Below are 15,941 nucleotides of genomic sequence, written 5' to 3'. Positions count from 1 at the left end.
TGCCTTCCCAACATCCACACATTTGCACCCCTCCTTTTGGACTTACTACTACTGACATGGATTGAGTGCCTACTGTATGCCTGGCACTGTTTTAAGTACTTTACATATGTTCATTTAATTCACCAGAATCTCATGTAGTGGGTATTATTATTACCCCCATTTTTCAGATGAGAAAACTGAGACCCCAGTAAAAATCAAAAACTTGCTGAAAGCTACATCTTGGGTCATGGCAGAGCTGGGATACAAACCCAGGGAGCCTGGTTCCAGAGCCCACCCTTCTAGCTGCACTTCACCTTGAGGAACTCTCTCAGCTGTGTTGTCTACAGTCTTGGTGTGATGGACAATTGGGGACGCTCCCCTAGAGGAGGGGTGAACTTGCAAGGTAATCCTCTCTCCAGGGATGTTAAATGTTGAGTGACACAGGAATGGAAATGCTATCACCAATGCATCCTGGAGGTGGGCTCCCAAAAGGACAGTCATCAGTTCCTGCTCCCAAGACGCTCACCTCTGGGCTGTCCTGCCTCCTGGCTTTTTCCCAGCCTCGTTCTCCTGGCTTCACTTCCATCCTATGAGCTGCCCTAAGGCACATGAAGAAATTCCTCCTCTGCTTAAAATCGCTAATTTCTGTTCCTTACAACCAAAGTGTTCTATGAGACACTCTCAAGAACTCCAGACTCTGAGCCAGGCATAGGGACAGATGCTGGAGAAGGTGGAGGGTGGACAAGGCCCCCAAGACCAGGTCTCAGAGTAGGAAGAAGGAGGGAGGAAGCTGGAGGCCCAGCTGGGGGCAGGCAGCCCCAAGAACAGCAACAACGGACAAGAAGGGACAGCTGGCCAGGTGTCTCTGGCAGTGTGAAGGGCCAAGTTAAAATGACACAAGTCAGGTGGGCAGGCTCTCCAGCAGGTACAGTTTGTACTCGGGTTCTTGTGATGCTACCTTCATTTTCAGTGCAGAAGCTGGGCAGAAACACCTCGTGTTGCTATGGGCTGTCACCATTAAGTAAAAGTGAAGGATTCGGTCACAAAACAGCCTCCAAGGCATCCCACTGAGAGGCAGACTCTTTAGCGCCGCGGTGGGGGAAGGGGGGCAGGATACCTCTCCACCTCTCCTCCTGCAAAGCAAGTCAGCGATGCTAATTACGCTCCTCAGATGATCTCTCAGTATCATAGAAGTAGCAACCTCTGTATAATCAGACTTCACTCTGAGAAACAGTAAGTAACCCCGCTCCCCTCCCACATTCGCGCCATCCTGAAACCCACACACAAATGCAGAGGGAAAGATACTGATTCCGCGACATTTGTGCTCGACCGCCACACCAGAGCCCTCACACCTTGCTGACAGCCATGGTTTGCAAACCTGGGCAGCACATCAAAACCTCACAGGGCACTTGTAGCAACACAGAACCCTTAGAATCAGCCCAGAGCTACCCAGTCAGAATCTCCAGGGTCAGGAAGCAGCAGGTACCACTTTACAAAAGCTCCCAGGTGAAAGGTAAATGAGGTTAGAGAAGTAGTCCTGCAGGGTGGGTTGGGGTGGTGGAGGGTGGATGGACAAATAGTCTAGATTTTATTCTAAATGAGCAGGGGACCCATTTGGAGATTTTAGCAGAGAAGTGCCATGATCTAACTCTCCTCTTAGCCTGACCGTTCTGTGGCTACTGTGATCGTATGTGTGTGTGTGTGTGTGTGTGTGTGTGTGTGTAGTTGTAGGGCAGCAAGAGTGTCAGCTAGGAGACAAATCAGGCAACTGCAGTTGTCCCAAGGAGAGCAGAGGTGCTGGTGACCTGAATCAGCTGACTATTGGATTATTTTGAAGGTAAAGCTTATGGAACTTGCTGATGGATTAGACCTTGGAGGTAAGACAGAAGGAGCAGTCAAGGATGATGCCAGGACTTGTGGTCTGAATTATGAGAAGAATGGGGTTGCCATAACTGGGCTTGAAAAACTGTGGCAGGAGCAGATCTGGGGAGAGATGGGGAATCCTTTTTAAATATTTGCATCTGAGATGCCTATTAACCATGTGAGTGGAGAGTTGGGTATAAGAACCTGGGGGTGGGATTGGAGCTGGGTGGCCCGTGACTTTCTGTGCTAGCCTTCCATTTGAGTTTGGAATCCTCCTACACACACATACACACACTCTTTTTCTTGGTGCTTCAATGAAGCAGATTTCACCCTTTGACTTCACAAGAGGGTGGGGGGGTATAAAACTTAGGCTGACCAATCAGAGCCTGTGTTGCCTTTCTATGGAGATTTGTATAGGACTCCTTTAGCACCGATGATATGCCATGAGAATTTTGCAAAGAGTTCTGGATAGAGGATTTGAAGCAGAGAAAATGAAAGCGTTGGAGCTTCTGCAGCTATCCTGTGACTGTGAGGAGTGAAATGAGCTGAGCACGAGAGAGAGAAAGAGACCAGGTACTGGTAATCAAATTATGCCTGAAGAAATCTCTCTCAAGTTTACCTTGTGTTATGTGAGCCATCTGTAAATTCTCCAAAAAAAAAAAAAGTCCCATTTGATTCTGATATAACACATCCATGGACAGATATTTAGGAATTAGCCGTGGGACATATGTGGTCTTATACCATTGCTACTCAAGTGTCGTCTGTAGTGAGTTCACCATGTAGAATTTTGCAAAGACTGTCACACTTGAAAAATTCTTTTAAATTCAATTCTAAAGAGGAATGGATGTGTGTACATACAGAACAGAGTCACTTTGTTGGACAGCAGAAATTATCACAACATTGTAAGTCAACTTTACTGCAATAAAACTTTAAAAAAATGAAAAAAAATAAACAGAAAGCTTATTAGAATTGGAAAATCTCAAGCCCCAACCTAGATTTAAAGAATCAAAATCTTCATTTTATTAAGATCTCCAGATGAATGCACAAATAAGTATCATCAGGCCACAAGGAATTTGTGTTCTTCCTGGGAGGAAAAAAAAAAGAGAGAGAGAGAGATCTTGGTGATGTAGTTAAATAACAATATCAGGGTTCGTGAGCATTGACAAAAACTTGTCTCAGGATCAGTAATGATAAGTGCTGATTTACTGTGCATTTACTATGTCCTTCACTATGTCCTTCACGCTGTTAAATCTTTCGTTAATCCAAACAGAATTAGACATTTGTCTTGCTTTAACAGACAAGGAAACCAAGGTTCAGAGACATTATCCCCTTCTCTGAAGACTCACTTCCCTTACAGGAAGTGGCTGTCGTGGAGGACATCTATGGGTTTGGTTCACCTCATACAGGGTCTCTTTTATTGGGAGCAGCTGTCCCCAGATAGGTCTGCCTCTCCCCCAACCTGGCTCCATGCCTGACCAATCAGCTCATTTTTTTCTCTGCTCAAGGAAATTGGTACTGGCAATGCACCTGACAGTCCAATATTCATCAGCTCTGGAATTTTTTCTGAAACTGTGGAGAGAAAAAAAAGTGCTCTCTTCCTAATAGGGAAATTAAACAAAACAGATCTGTGACTGTCACCACAATTTGGGGCCTGAGAATGAATCCAGATGAAAAAAAAGTGGCAGATTTCTAGTCCCTGAATCAGCCGCACCTGAATTCAATCATCCTTGGATTTTTTTTTTTCTTTTGGTTAGGGGATCCCAATAAATTCTTTGGGGATCCCTTTGGGGAGGGTGGTACTAAAGCTGGCTTGAGTTGGGTTGCTATAATTTGAAACAAAAAGGTCATTGGAGTTCCCGTCGTGGCACAGTGGTTAACGAATCCGACTAGGAACCATGAGGTTTCGGGTTCGATCTCTGCCCTTGCTCAGTGGGTTGACGATCTGGCATTGCTGTGAGCTATGGTGTAGGCTGCAGACTTGGCTCGGATCCTGCGTTGCTGTGGCTCTGGAGTAGGCCGGTGGCTACAGCTCCGATTCAACCCCTAGCCTGGGAACCTCCATATGCCATGGGAGTGGCCCAGGAAATGACAAAAAGACAAAAAAAAAAAAGTCGTGATGAATACAGCAATGAAGGCAGACCTCAAAACCAGCTCTGCTTAACTCAAAGCCTATTCTTTTAACCACTCTACCTGCCACTTAAAAGAAGGAGAAACCCAAAGGTCATGGAAATTGACTTGGACCAGAAGGCATTCACAATGGCATGGGAGGGAGATGATTGAATCAAGTAGAAGAGGCAGTGAAGCCCCTTGCCCTAATTTCCTCACCTTCTCTGTAATGCAGTCCCTTCAGCTGGACTGCAGGAAGGGTTTTTGTTCTGGAGAAAAGCTGGTGCTGGACATTCATGGAGGCTGGTGAGGTAAATATTGTTGAATAAATGTTTCATTAGCAATGCCAGGATAGCTAAGTATTTCTCTGATGGATATCGTGCAGTCTAAAGAGACATGTCTTTTTGCTACAGCCTTAGATTTGCATTGCTGCCACATCTGCACCCCCAATGCTGCCTTCTCCCATCTTGGAGAGAATCAAGAAGTCACCTTCTCTCTTGTGCAAATGATTCTCCAGCCCTCATGCTTCTTCCTCAGTCCCCATCTCACTGCCCACCTTTGCTCCAAGCAGAGTTGCAGTGCCAGGGATGGCACCCTGGCTGCTTCCTACCTCTGCCCCAGACCAAGGTCCCTTTTCTCCTGATTCTCTTGTTTGTGTTTGTCTGTGGCAGAATAACTTCAGTGGGAACAATTCAATAATTCACAGCTCACTTCGGTTTTCCCTAGCCCACCACATGGTTAGCTGAATTAAGCAAGTTTAATAATAGACATTAATAAGCAAAAAAAATTCATTGGGATTATGGACTATAAGAAGCCAGTTTTCTAGCCCCCATCCTTGACCCCATGACTTCTGGTCTGCTTCCCCTCTAGATGGATGAGGCTTCTGGTGGGTTGCGGGTGTAATGCCTCCCCTGAGCACCTGAGGAGATGGACCAATGAGAAGACGGCTCTGCTCTGATGGAGCCGGATTGGACGGCTAATCCACTAATCAGTTTATATATTAATCGAGCCCCTATACCATTCTAGGCTCAGTTCCAAACTCTGGGGACAAAGTGACACCCAGGAAAAAATGAGGTCTCTGTCCCCAGGGAGGTAGAGACAGCAAACAAGCAAACAGATAAATGAGAATTTGGGGGAGCAGGGAAAGGGAGCTTAACTGGTAATCGAGGACATGGAGCAGCATCAGAGGGAGTAATCAGAGGTGGCCTGCTGAGACCTGAAAGGGAAGGAAATAGCACCAAAGGACCAATCTGTGAGGTGGTTCTGAGATGGGAGAGAGCTTGGCATATTATGGGCCAGCTGGTGGAAAGCCAGGAGGAGTTTGTCTGCAGTGGAGGAAAGCAATAGAAGGTGAGCTTGTAGAGATCAGCAGGGGCCAGATGAGTGACAGCCACAGAAAGGAGTCACCAGGCTTTGTGAAGACACTGGGTGGTTTCACATGGGATAGTTGGGTTTATGTTTTGAGAAGCTCATGCTGGCTGCTGAGAGAAGAATGCATTATGAGGGGCCCAAAGAAGATCATGTCACAGCTCTGAAAGCTAGTCACCAGGTGGCTTTCTCTGTGGGCTGGGGCTAGAAGGCAGGATTCTGGTGACAGATTTAGGCTGGAAACTCAGACACTGCCACCCAGAGAATCTTACATTTCAAAGACCTCCGGTTGGAATGGGACGCTAGAGAGGCTGTATCTGGACCTCCTTCTTTGGTCTCACTCCTGGGGGATCAGGTTTGTGTCCACCCTAAGCCTGGACCCCAACTTCTTCTGACAGAGATAGGAACACATTTAGGCAATCAAGGAGAACAGCTGCAAACTTTACTGCCTCAAAGAGCGCCACTGTCACTCATATTGATGCGGGAGACGGTTTAGGTCCACTGGCTGGCAGGCCTGGTGGGCAAGCTCCCACCTGGGAAGCACAGAGAGCCCAGAGGGAAAGGAAGGGAAAGCATCAGGCACTCAGATGCCACGTGAAGGCTGAGCCGTGAGCCCACCCCCACAGCTCAACTGGTATGGCTAACATGCCCTCCTCCTTGGCATCTTCAGAATAAGTAAATAATCCGTCTACCTGAAATGAACTCCTTCAAAAAGAGGGAGAGAGCATTTGGAACATTGCTGAGACTTAAATTGACCAACTTTGATCAAGATGAGTTAGTAAAATAGCAGGCTCCTCATCAGCTGCATTTTAATTCCATATCTGGAGCCACTCAGTCATTATAAAATCAGCTGAACTTCTCAGTGGAAATACACATTGGGGAGTTTATTTTTGAGCCTCTCAGAAGACAAAGGAGAGCCCGGCCAGTACAGGATGTGGGCAGAGCACACAGCTCCCTTTTAAATGAGGAGGACGCGATGCCCAGTTGCCTCGCCTTTTAATTCCCTCTTCCTTCTGTGAAAGTTTCCCTTAAAGCACACAGTAATTTCTGATGATGGAAGAAAGGGCTTTTGGAGCCTCATCTGAGTAAGCAGGTTGCCGCTGACTAGCAGAGCATTCCAGAGGACTCTCTGGTGGGCTGAACTCCCCACTGGACTCTGGATCTGAGGAAGGAGGGGGATTTGGAATATCTTTGACCTTCTTTTGAAGAAACCCACTGAGAACACTCCACCTCCCTGGTCTGCAGCAGAATCCAAAACTGTGAGGGGCTTTCAGAGGTCATTTTGCTTTTAGCAAGAGCAAAACCCCTTAGATTCCCTGCCCAGCCACAATACAGGGTCTTCTGGGGAAATACCAGTTCCCTCTTTGATCAAGGCACTGTGTGGCTGCTGCTATACTGGCTGCTATGCTGACACCGTGGAAAATCCTGCTGGGCTTCACCAGCTGATTGGCACTATTACCAGGAGCTTCAATTCCACCCACTGCCACAGACTTAATCGCTTGATCCTGGATTAAACAACCAATCAACCAACACTGAATCATGTTATTAGGTGCTGCCCTTTAAGGAGAATAAAATACAGTCCCTGCCCTGTAAGGAACTGACAGTTTGCTGGGGGCAGGGTGGGGCAAGCAGTATGCAAGGGAAACTTTTGCTATTAAGGTCAACTCCAAACAACAGGTAAAATTCAATTTTGCTCTAAAATGAGGGTAGCTCTTCACAGGGATAGTGGGGAGTCTCAAGAAATGTGCAATGTTAGAGTTCCCTTGCGGCGCAGCTGGTTAAGTGGTATTGTCACTACAATGGCTCAGGCTGCTGCTGTGGTGTGGGTTTGATCCCTGGCCTGGGAATTTCCATATGCCTTGGCTGTGGCAAAAAAAAAAAAAAAACAAAAACAAAAACAAAAAAAACAATGCAATGTCAAGCCTGTACTCCAGAATCCCACAGTCCAAAGTACCATAATTCTTCATTCATTCATTCAGGAAATTCTTTTTGTGCTGATTCCAGGCTCTTTGCTAGGTGGTGGGAATATAACTCTAAATAAGGTGGATAAAAAAGTAGATACTTTCATGGAGTTCCCACCTGAAGGACCAGGCAAATGCACTCATGATACAGGGATCTCTCCCTCCTTTTGCCCACCTATTCATGTGTTCACTCATTCATTCAGGGAGTATTGATAGGGCATCTACCAGCCCTGGCACTGTGCCAGGCCCTGGGTGCACTGTGGGAAATCTCGCAGATGAAGGTTGGTCCCCATGGAGATTAAGCATCCAACAGAGTTGTGGTCAGAGTGTGACCTCAATAGGAGAGTTCAGGCAGTCAGCTGGGGTCCAGGCCCTCAAATGGGGTTCAGAGAAGACATGAGATGGTCAAGGCCAGAATGGAGCCGGCTCCCTTCCCCTGCTCCCTCCCTCTGCACCTCCTCCCTGAACTCTTCGGAGTTTAGCAAGATGAACAAAGACCTCCCTAGGCTCTGACCACATGACTGGAAATTCTTTCTTTATAACCATAAAGTTCTCTTTCCCAACTTCAGCAGCATAGTGTCTACTCATGCTGCCAGAAGTGCCTTCCCAGTGGCAGCCCATCCAAACATCAACCCATATGTCTAATCGTGGCTTCTTCACTGCCCCTGCTCACTGTTATCTCGGGGTCAAAGTTGGGACTTCCTGGGAACAGGCTGAGTACAAAGCTAATGAGAAGATGTGCGAGCATGTACAGGTGTCTGGGAAGGTTTCCCTGCCAGGACAGTGTCTGGGAGCACTTCCATGTCAGCATTCCTATCAGTGATGGGGATGCTTCAGGACCTAGAGGTCCCCCGAAGGGCAGTTTCACTGGCTGGGTCCATATCCTGCAGTCGTGCCAGGCACAGTTTGCTTTCACACCTGACACAATCAGAGAACACCTGCTCTGAGCCAGGCAGCACAGGAGGTGCTAGGCCAAGCAAGATGAGTGAGATGCAGGGGGTTCACCCTCTAAAGGAACACAGACATGCAAACAGAGCTCATATCCTAATGGGGGAGCTTGCAGACATGCAGACAGAATAATCATCCACAGTGGTTGGTGCAAATATGTGAGCAACAGGAACGGAGGTGAAGGCTGCTTGCAGGGTAAAATTCCCCTGTTCTGATTGACTGGTGGTGGGTGAGGCAGCAAACATGCAGGGAAAAGAAAGGACACTGGATCCTAATCCACTAGCTCTGTGTCCCTTCCCCTTTCTGCTTTCAGTTTTCCTATGTGCTTGATGTTCCTTTAAGACCTGCTTTTGTGATGCCCTAGCTGTCCCTTGCTCCTTATTGTTGCTACCATTTATTCAGCACCTACTATGTGTCAGGCAGTGCTGAGCATTTTTTATATCTCTTAGCAACCACCCTGCTGTGAAGGCATTATTGTCCCCATTTGAAATATGAGCAAACTGAGACTCTGAGAGAAACAGAGAGTGTGGTTATATCTTCAATGAGAAACCCTGTGCAAAGAGGCCAAGAGAGCTTTGTCATCAACCCCTGGGAAAGTTTCTCTTCCCCCACTGAATTGGTTCAAAGGGAGATTTACCTGCGCTTTCCCTCCCTCTCGGCCTTCCAGTTCAAGGGCAACGCGACCTCCCCCAGACTAGGCCAAAGGTTTGGCTCTTTTGTTGGAAAGCTAGGAGTGGTGACAAAGACCTTGCATGCTGCGAGGTGGGTGGTGGCAAAAGGTTTGGCTCTTTTGTTGGAAAGCTGGCAGGGGTGACGAGGACCGGACATGCAGAGAGGTGGGTGGCCGCACTGGGGGGAGGGGAAGACAGACTCAAGGACGCATTGATCCGAAAAGTTAGATCACCTGGAGAAAACTAGACATCTTCTAGGCACGCCTTGAATTTGAGAGTTGAGAAAAATAAGGTTCAGATCGAGGGAAGGGTTAGTTTCAGGTCGCACGGAGCGCCAGGAGTCGATCTCAGGGGCGCGCCCACATCTCCTGGTCTTCATCCTCAGCTGGGTCGAACGGGTCCCAGGCCCCCACCCAGAACGTGTGGAAACGTCCAGCCCCCTCGCTCTGCCCAGCGCTCTCCCCCTCCACCACCCCACTAAGGCAACAATTAAGGAGCAGGGTGAGGCTCTCTCTCCATCTGGGTAATTATGTTCTCATTAGGAACCCATCCGCCCGGGCGCGCTCCCAGCTCTGCTAACGGTGGGAACCGTGGCGAGTGAGCGAGCGGGTGAGCTCTGGGGCCCGAGCAAGCGCAACTCTGCGCTGCTCAGCAGACAACACAGGCGTCAGTGACCCCACCTCCTCGCCATGGATCCAGCTGGAGCTTGGGGGCTCCCAGAATCACTCATCCAACACCTGGAAAACCGGGACCTAGACGTCAGGTCTGGAATCATTGGGTCCTAGAAACCCCCAAGTTGCCTTGAACCACACCCCTAATTCAGCCTCTGCTCTCGGGGAAGTGGGGGGTGGGGAGGCAGTGTGGTAAAAGACCATACTTCAAAGATAGAGGCCAGGAAGAGGTAACCCCTCCACCTATCTTGGGTAAGGAAGGCTTCCTGGAGGAGGTGACTATTGAAGCAGGAGAGGACAAAGTAACAAAGATGACCTGGGCAGAGGAGGAGTCTTTCAGATAGAGGGTGAGGCTGAACAAGGGGGTGGTGCTGGAACCCCTGCAGGCTTGATTCTGATCAAGTTTATTTGATATGAAGACCGGAAGCAGGCAGCTCTAGAAGAGCCTAGAGGATTCTAAGTACTAAAGGAAGCCACTGTGAGGTGTAGGTTAGAATTGCCATCATCCCCCCCCCCCCCCGCCACCCCCAGCTGAATGGGGGCAGGGAGGTATCTCTCCTGAGTTAATGCCCCCTTTTTTTCTCTATCTCTCTTCATCCCCAACACACCACCCTCACAGCTGGGGCACAGATTTCAGATGAAGGTCATTCACCTGCCTCTGGCAGAGGTAGCAGTCACCCCCACCTTTGTCCCAGAGGCGAGGGAGGTGATTCACCTGCCAAGTGCCAGGCTCTGGCTAAGCTTCTAAGCTCCAGGCCCCTGGAGATAGTGGTCCACAGCCCCGCCCTAGTTAATGGGAGGCTCAGGCCTGAGGATGAGGGCAGTTTGAAGAGTGGAGAACCCAGCCTTTCCCCAGATCCCCCTGGGGTTCCAGGAGTACCAGCTCTGCACTTCCCAGCCCTGGCTGCTGTGGGCCACCACTGCCCCTGGACCCCCTGCTGAGTGAGAGACATGGCCAACCTCCACTGTCCCCTCCCAGCCATCCTCAAACAAGGCCTGAAGGGAGGGGGGGAGGGGGCCATGACCCTTGGGAAAGCTGGGCCTGTGCTGTACGGACAGAACCACCTTCCCACAGGACAAAGACTTTGAGCTGAACTGCTTAGATCCCCAGAAAAATAGGATTTTGAAAAGAAGGAGGAAAGCTTGAAGCAAAGAAATAGCAGATGCAGAGGCTTGAAGGCAGTAGTGGGATGTGGTTCATCAAATGGTAAAGAGAAGGGATCAGCAGAGGGAAGAAGTGGCAGGAACCAGATTGAGAAGGGTCTTTGCATTGGCCAAGGTCAGAGTTTGGCTCCCCCAGGAAGGGGTCAGCTGGAACTGGAGAAGAATCAAAGATAACTTCACAGTCTGGTCCCACTGGGGGCCTGTTTGCTCCCCTCTGTGTTCACTGGATAGGCAGGCTTTCTCTTGGCCTCCAGTCCAGCCTCAGGAGCCAGGCTGCAGCCAGGACTGGCTAAACCCAGGCTAAAGAACTTGGGTGGGGGGGAGGGGTGGCAGAGAACGGCTGGTACCTCAGGGCAGGAGAGCTCTTGGACATGTTTAGGTTTCTCTCTTTCTTTGCAAACTGAGGTCAAGTGAGGGGACTTGCCAAAGTCTCCCAGCAGAACACAGTCTGATGGTCCCACAGCCTGGACAGCCACCCTGAAGCCGCTCTTCGGGAAGAGGGGTAACCACTCACCCATTCACAGCCAAATGAGCCCCAAGCGCGTTTGCGGGGCAGCTCCCTTGGGCGGTGGCTTCCCCACCCGGGTGGCCCTGAGCTGTGAGTGGCCTGCGCCGGGGTCTGCGAGCCTGGCAGGCTGGCTCTACTCCATGCGCAGCGACCGAGTCGGGCTAGTTCCGCGGCCCAAGGCTCCAGCTCTCCCCGACTTCTCCCTCCCAACAGGAAGAAAGCAGAGAAAACACTTTTGAAAGAGTCGCTTTTTCAAAAGACTAGTTTTTCTTTTCAAATCCTTCTAGGATTCCACCTCATCCTGGCCTCCCTGGGGACTAACTAGGGGGGAGAACTGTGGGGCAGGAACAGAAGAGCACCGGGTCCACGCCTCACTTGGGCAATCTCTACCTATCCCCGGGCTGTGATGCACGCCCGCTATAGACGCGGCCCCCCGGATCGCACGCAGAGGTGAAGCCATCCGGTCTGAGTTTCAGCGCAGGCCGCGTGCTTGTTGAATCTCTAAATCAGAGGAGCCGCAGGAATAAATCGAGAAACATTGCTTATTATGCAATTATTAATCCCCCCTTCTCTCTTCCCTCCAGGCGCTAATTAAATTCATCTCTGAATCTTGGGCCAGGAAAGAAAAAAAAAAAAAAACCTCTAAAAGGACCAGAGCCAGAGGGGCCCATCCAGACCGCGGCTCTCCCAGACAGTTGGCTGCCCACCTGCTTTCCTTCCCCCTCCCCCGACCTCCCACCCCTGCCGAAGCGACTGGATCAGACTTCCAGACTCAAAACTTAGTCGTTTATTTCAATTTTGCTTTCACATTATGTTCCGACACAATCAAAACTCCTGGACGAACCTCTTGAATAAAAGTTCTGCGATGAGCGCAATCACAGGTCCTGGGCGCCCAGTAACACGGCGGGGGCAGACTTGGGATTCAGAGGCGGTGGTATAAAACATACGCTTTCAGGATCTGTGGAGCAGACAGATAGGAAAATCCAGAGGCAGAGGTGTGGGGAGCTTGCCTTTCGGGGCAGAAGGTTCCGGCTCCTCGAATTGGGATTATTCCTGGACTGGGGCTGCGAAAAACCCAAAATTCGATTCCAGGCGGGCAGCCCGGCCTGACCTAACAAGATTTCAGACAAATTTCTTACATTTGCACCAAAGCAGGGAGCGCAGGTGAATGCAGGGCTGGCCCTAGGCCCAGCCCTGGAAGGAGCGCAGACCAACTTGGCTGGCGAGGAACCGCTCTTTCCTTGGCGCTTCCGAAGTTGCGTTCCACCAAGTTCCCTAAACCCTTCCGCATCTCTGCCCCCCAAATCTCGCAAATGGGGAAGATTCGGCGTTTAGAAAGCTGTTTCAGAAAAATAAAAGCCCACTTCAACTTTATTGGATTAAAGCAAAATTAAATCTTGGCTATTCACACGTATGTTACAGAGGACGAGGAAGCGTCCGGAAGAACCTCCTGGCGTTTAGTGGAGCCACAGAACACGAGGGCATGGACAAGCATCAGAACATCAAGCAGCCTTAGATTTCACGATCACTCCGAATAGGACAGAAATACGGAGATACAGCCAGTTTCCACTGGGAAGAGTTCTTCGTATACAAATGATATATATTTGTATATATATATATATTTTATACCAGTCACCGCTGAGTCCTTTCTCTGCTAACAAGCAGCTGAGGATACAAAGTATCTTCAGCTAATTAACTCGAGCAGTGTTTTAAGAGCAACACTGTCCACGTTAAAACAACCCCTCCCATCCAAAAAAAAAAAAAATCCTTCCCCCTTCTCCAAAATAAAAAAAGAAGGGAGGACATATTAGATTGCAGCCGGTGGAAAGATTCAGAGGGGTCGGAGGAAGATATTTCACATTATACAGTGAAACGTAAAGTTTCTTTTATACAAATTGTAGGGAGCATGAACGTGAGGGTAAGAAACAATGACAAGGCAGTCTCTCTTTCTTGATTACTGCAACTGGAAAGGGGGAGGCGAGTTTATTTTTGGAAATGGGAGTGCACGGAGCTAAGCGGAATTTACTTCTCTTAATGAGGAAACGGACAAAGTTGTCCAACCGCCCGGGTGCGCACCATTTCCCCAGATGCAGCCGGGGAACATGTAGGAAGTTTCACGTCGTGCCGCTTTCTCGTCCTCTAAATTTCAGCCACTTTATCTTTTCCCCTCCTGCCTTCGCCCTCTCCCTGCCGCCGTTCTGGCGATGAGCCAGTCAGAGGGGAAAAACAAGGAATCCGGAGAAGGTCGAGTACTTCCAGCCCCCCATCAAGTTTCCCCGCTCCAGCTTGAGGTATGCTCGGTCGCCTTTCTCCATCTGGATTAGAACTCCGTTGCTGGCGGCCTCCCGGGTTACGTCCTGGTCACCAGCGAAGGCTGAAATCACCGGCCACCCGTTTAACATGAGGCTCACCTGAGAAAGAGAAAGGCCTACTTCAGAGGCGAAACCTAAGCGGGTACCCAAGCGGCGTTGAAGACGCGAACCTTCTTTCTAGCTTGGCTAACCGCCGGGAGGCCTGGAGGCAGGAGGCAGGGAGAATCGGAGGGAAAAGGGGCTTTGCAGCTTACTGCCGAGGGTCCAATGAGGCGAATAACTGCCTGTTTGGGAGACAGGAAGGGTCTGTCCCCCAAACAGGAATCACTTTCATTTTGGGGGCGCAGGCCCGACTACGCTCTTTTATCCACTTTAACGACCCCGTAGGTGGCTTAAGCGCTCAGAGACCTTCGGCCTCACCCTCCCCGAGCCCCCACACCCAGCCTCCGAGAGAAGCTCGGGCAACTGGCGCTTCCGAGAAAACAAACACAAACAAAAATCCTGGCTCCTCCCGGTCCCAGCTGCCGGGACACAGGAGAAAGGCAGTGAAGAAATCAGGCAAGGCTTCTAGCTGATAAGAAATCTCGCGCAGAGCTCCGCTCTGCTTCATCCCTAAACCTCGGGCTCAGTCCCCGTCCCAGATCCAGCCCCGCCCGCCACCGCCTGGTTTTGCCCTTGCGGTGGCATCAGCACCGTCTCCTCAGTCGTGCATTCCGCCTTCTGTGTCCGCCCAAAGAAAACCTGGACACCTTTGGGAACCTCGAGAGCGGGTGAGTGCAGTCTGGGGCAAGGCTGAAGCCGAGGGAGTGGCACTACGCCCCTCGCTTCTCTCTCCACCCTTCAACTGCTAAGGCTCGGCGTTGCTAGTTCAAAATTCTAGAGTTGGTCCCCAAAACGGGCGCCAGGAGAACCCCGAGCGTGGTGCTGAACCCAAGCGCACAGGCGTCTAGCTTAGTGTGGGGATAGGGGTGGGGCGGTCAGGGGTACTGTCCGTGGTGCTGAAGGCGAGAGTCGTGGAAAGCTTCCGGAAGCGGGAACTGACTGTGAGGCTAAAAAGCAACCTCTAAGGGAAATCCCTGGAGTCCCATAGCGGGCGAACCTCCTTGGAGGGTCCCAGAAGGAAGAGGCAGGAAACTGTATTTGGGGATGGGACTGGGTTCCAAAACCCAATGACAGGGGAAGCAAGGGACAGTCCAAGCCACAGAACCGTGAGGCCTTACTACCAGTCCCGGACACATGCAGCTGCCCCTATCTCCCACCTCCATAGGGCCCGCTCACTCCCACATCTTGTAGCCCCCTACCGGGACCGGGGCCTGGCCCTGAGGCAGCAGCTGACCTGGATGGTCTGTCTGTTGTAGACTTTTACCACGTGGAAGTTAAAACTGTAGATTCCTTTGCGCGGGGCGATGAAAGTGCTGCGTTCTGAATCAAAGTTGTTCCCGATGTTCACTAGTACCTACAAGGAGACGGGAACGAAGGGGAGTAGGCAAGAATCTGTCCCGAACTCTTGGCCCCGCGTCTCCGCAGAGACCTTGGAGAGGATCGAACATCTATCTACCACCTCTCCGCCAACCCCCACCAATCCAACCTTCAAGGAGCACTCACCTGGTCGAAGTAGATGATCATGGTGCGATTACTCATTTCGGACGGCTCGTGGTTGGTGCTTCTGATGGCAGAGAAAGCCACCTTGGCGCTGCCGGAGCGCACAGAGATGCCCAGAGCTGTGCCCGTGGGATCAGACGTAGGGTTGGAGTCGCAAACCACCAGGCACTTGCCCTCCAGCACGATGGGCTCCGTCTCATTCTGCCCGCGGGCTGGGCCCGCCAGCCACGCTGCCCCCAGCAGCAGCAGCTCCACGATGCCCAGCATCGCGGCGCCGGCGCCCACCCCGCCCCCCACTCCGGGGGCTGCCTGCGCCAGCCGCCCCCCCCACCCCAGCCCCGTTCCGAAGCCCCCTCCTCAGCTCGGTGCGCAGCTCTGCCGACGCTGCTCTGGACACTAGTGCTCTTCCTTGCACTCCTGGGCAAGCTTGCCCCCCGTGCGATGCTCCTGGAGCCCGTCCGGGCCTCAGGGGTGCCGCGGCTGCCCAGCCGCACTTGGATGCATAGCCTCTGCCGTTCGATCCCCGCTGCTTCCGCCGCCTCCTGCCCGCACCCGCCGCTGCCGCCGCCGCCGCCTCTCTGAATTATTGATGCAGCCGGCGCTGCAGCCGGAGCGGGCGGAGAGCGCGCGCCGGGCACAAAGGCGCGGACCGAGGCCTGGCCCCGCCCCCGCCGCCTCTCTGCCCACCTCCCGGCCCACCTCCCTCCACAGCTCCGCCCCCGCGCAGGCAGAGGCTCCGCCCCCCAGCCAATCCTGGCGCGCCGCGCTCCCCGCCGAGCCAATGGAGG

General features: G+C 51.3%; 1 protein-coding gene across 1 annotated transcript; it reads right to left on the bottom strand.

Moving 5' to 3' along the window:
* Nucleotides 1-12,866: 12,866 nt before the first annotated feature.
* On the bottom strand, nucleotides 12,867-15,741 carry CBLN1 (cerebellin 1 precursor). Its single transcript, XM_047792336.1, has 3 exons — nucleotides 15,157-15,741; nucleotides 14,888-15,007; nucleotides 12,867-13,650 (listed from the first exon to the last, which is right to left on the bottom strand). Exons 1-3 carry the CDS (start codon nucleotides 15,418-15,420, stop codon nucleotides 13,453-13,455), a joined length of 582 nt encoding a protein of 193 aa, XP_047648292.1. The 5' UTR covers nucleotides 15,421-15,741; the 3' UTR covers nucleotides 12,867-13,452.
* Nucleotides 15,742-15,941: the final 200 nt, after the last annotated feature.

Source organism: Phacochoerus africanus, chromosome 8 (assembly GCF_016906955.1).
Source record: "Phacochoerus africanus isolate WHEZ1 chromosome 8, ROS_Pafr_v1, whole genome shotgun sequence".
Taxonomy (NCBI): domain Eukaryota; kingdom Metazoa; phylum Chordata; class Mammalia; order Artiodactyla; family Suidae; genus Phacochoerus; species Phacochoerus africanus.
This window is presented reverse-complemented; position numbering and strand designations above follow the sequence as displayed.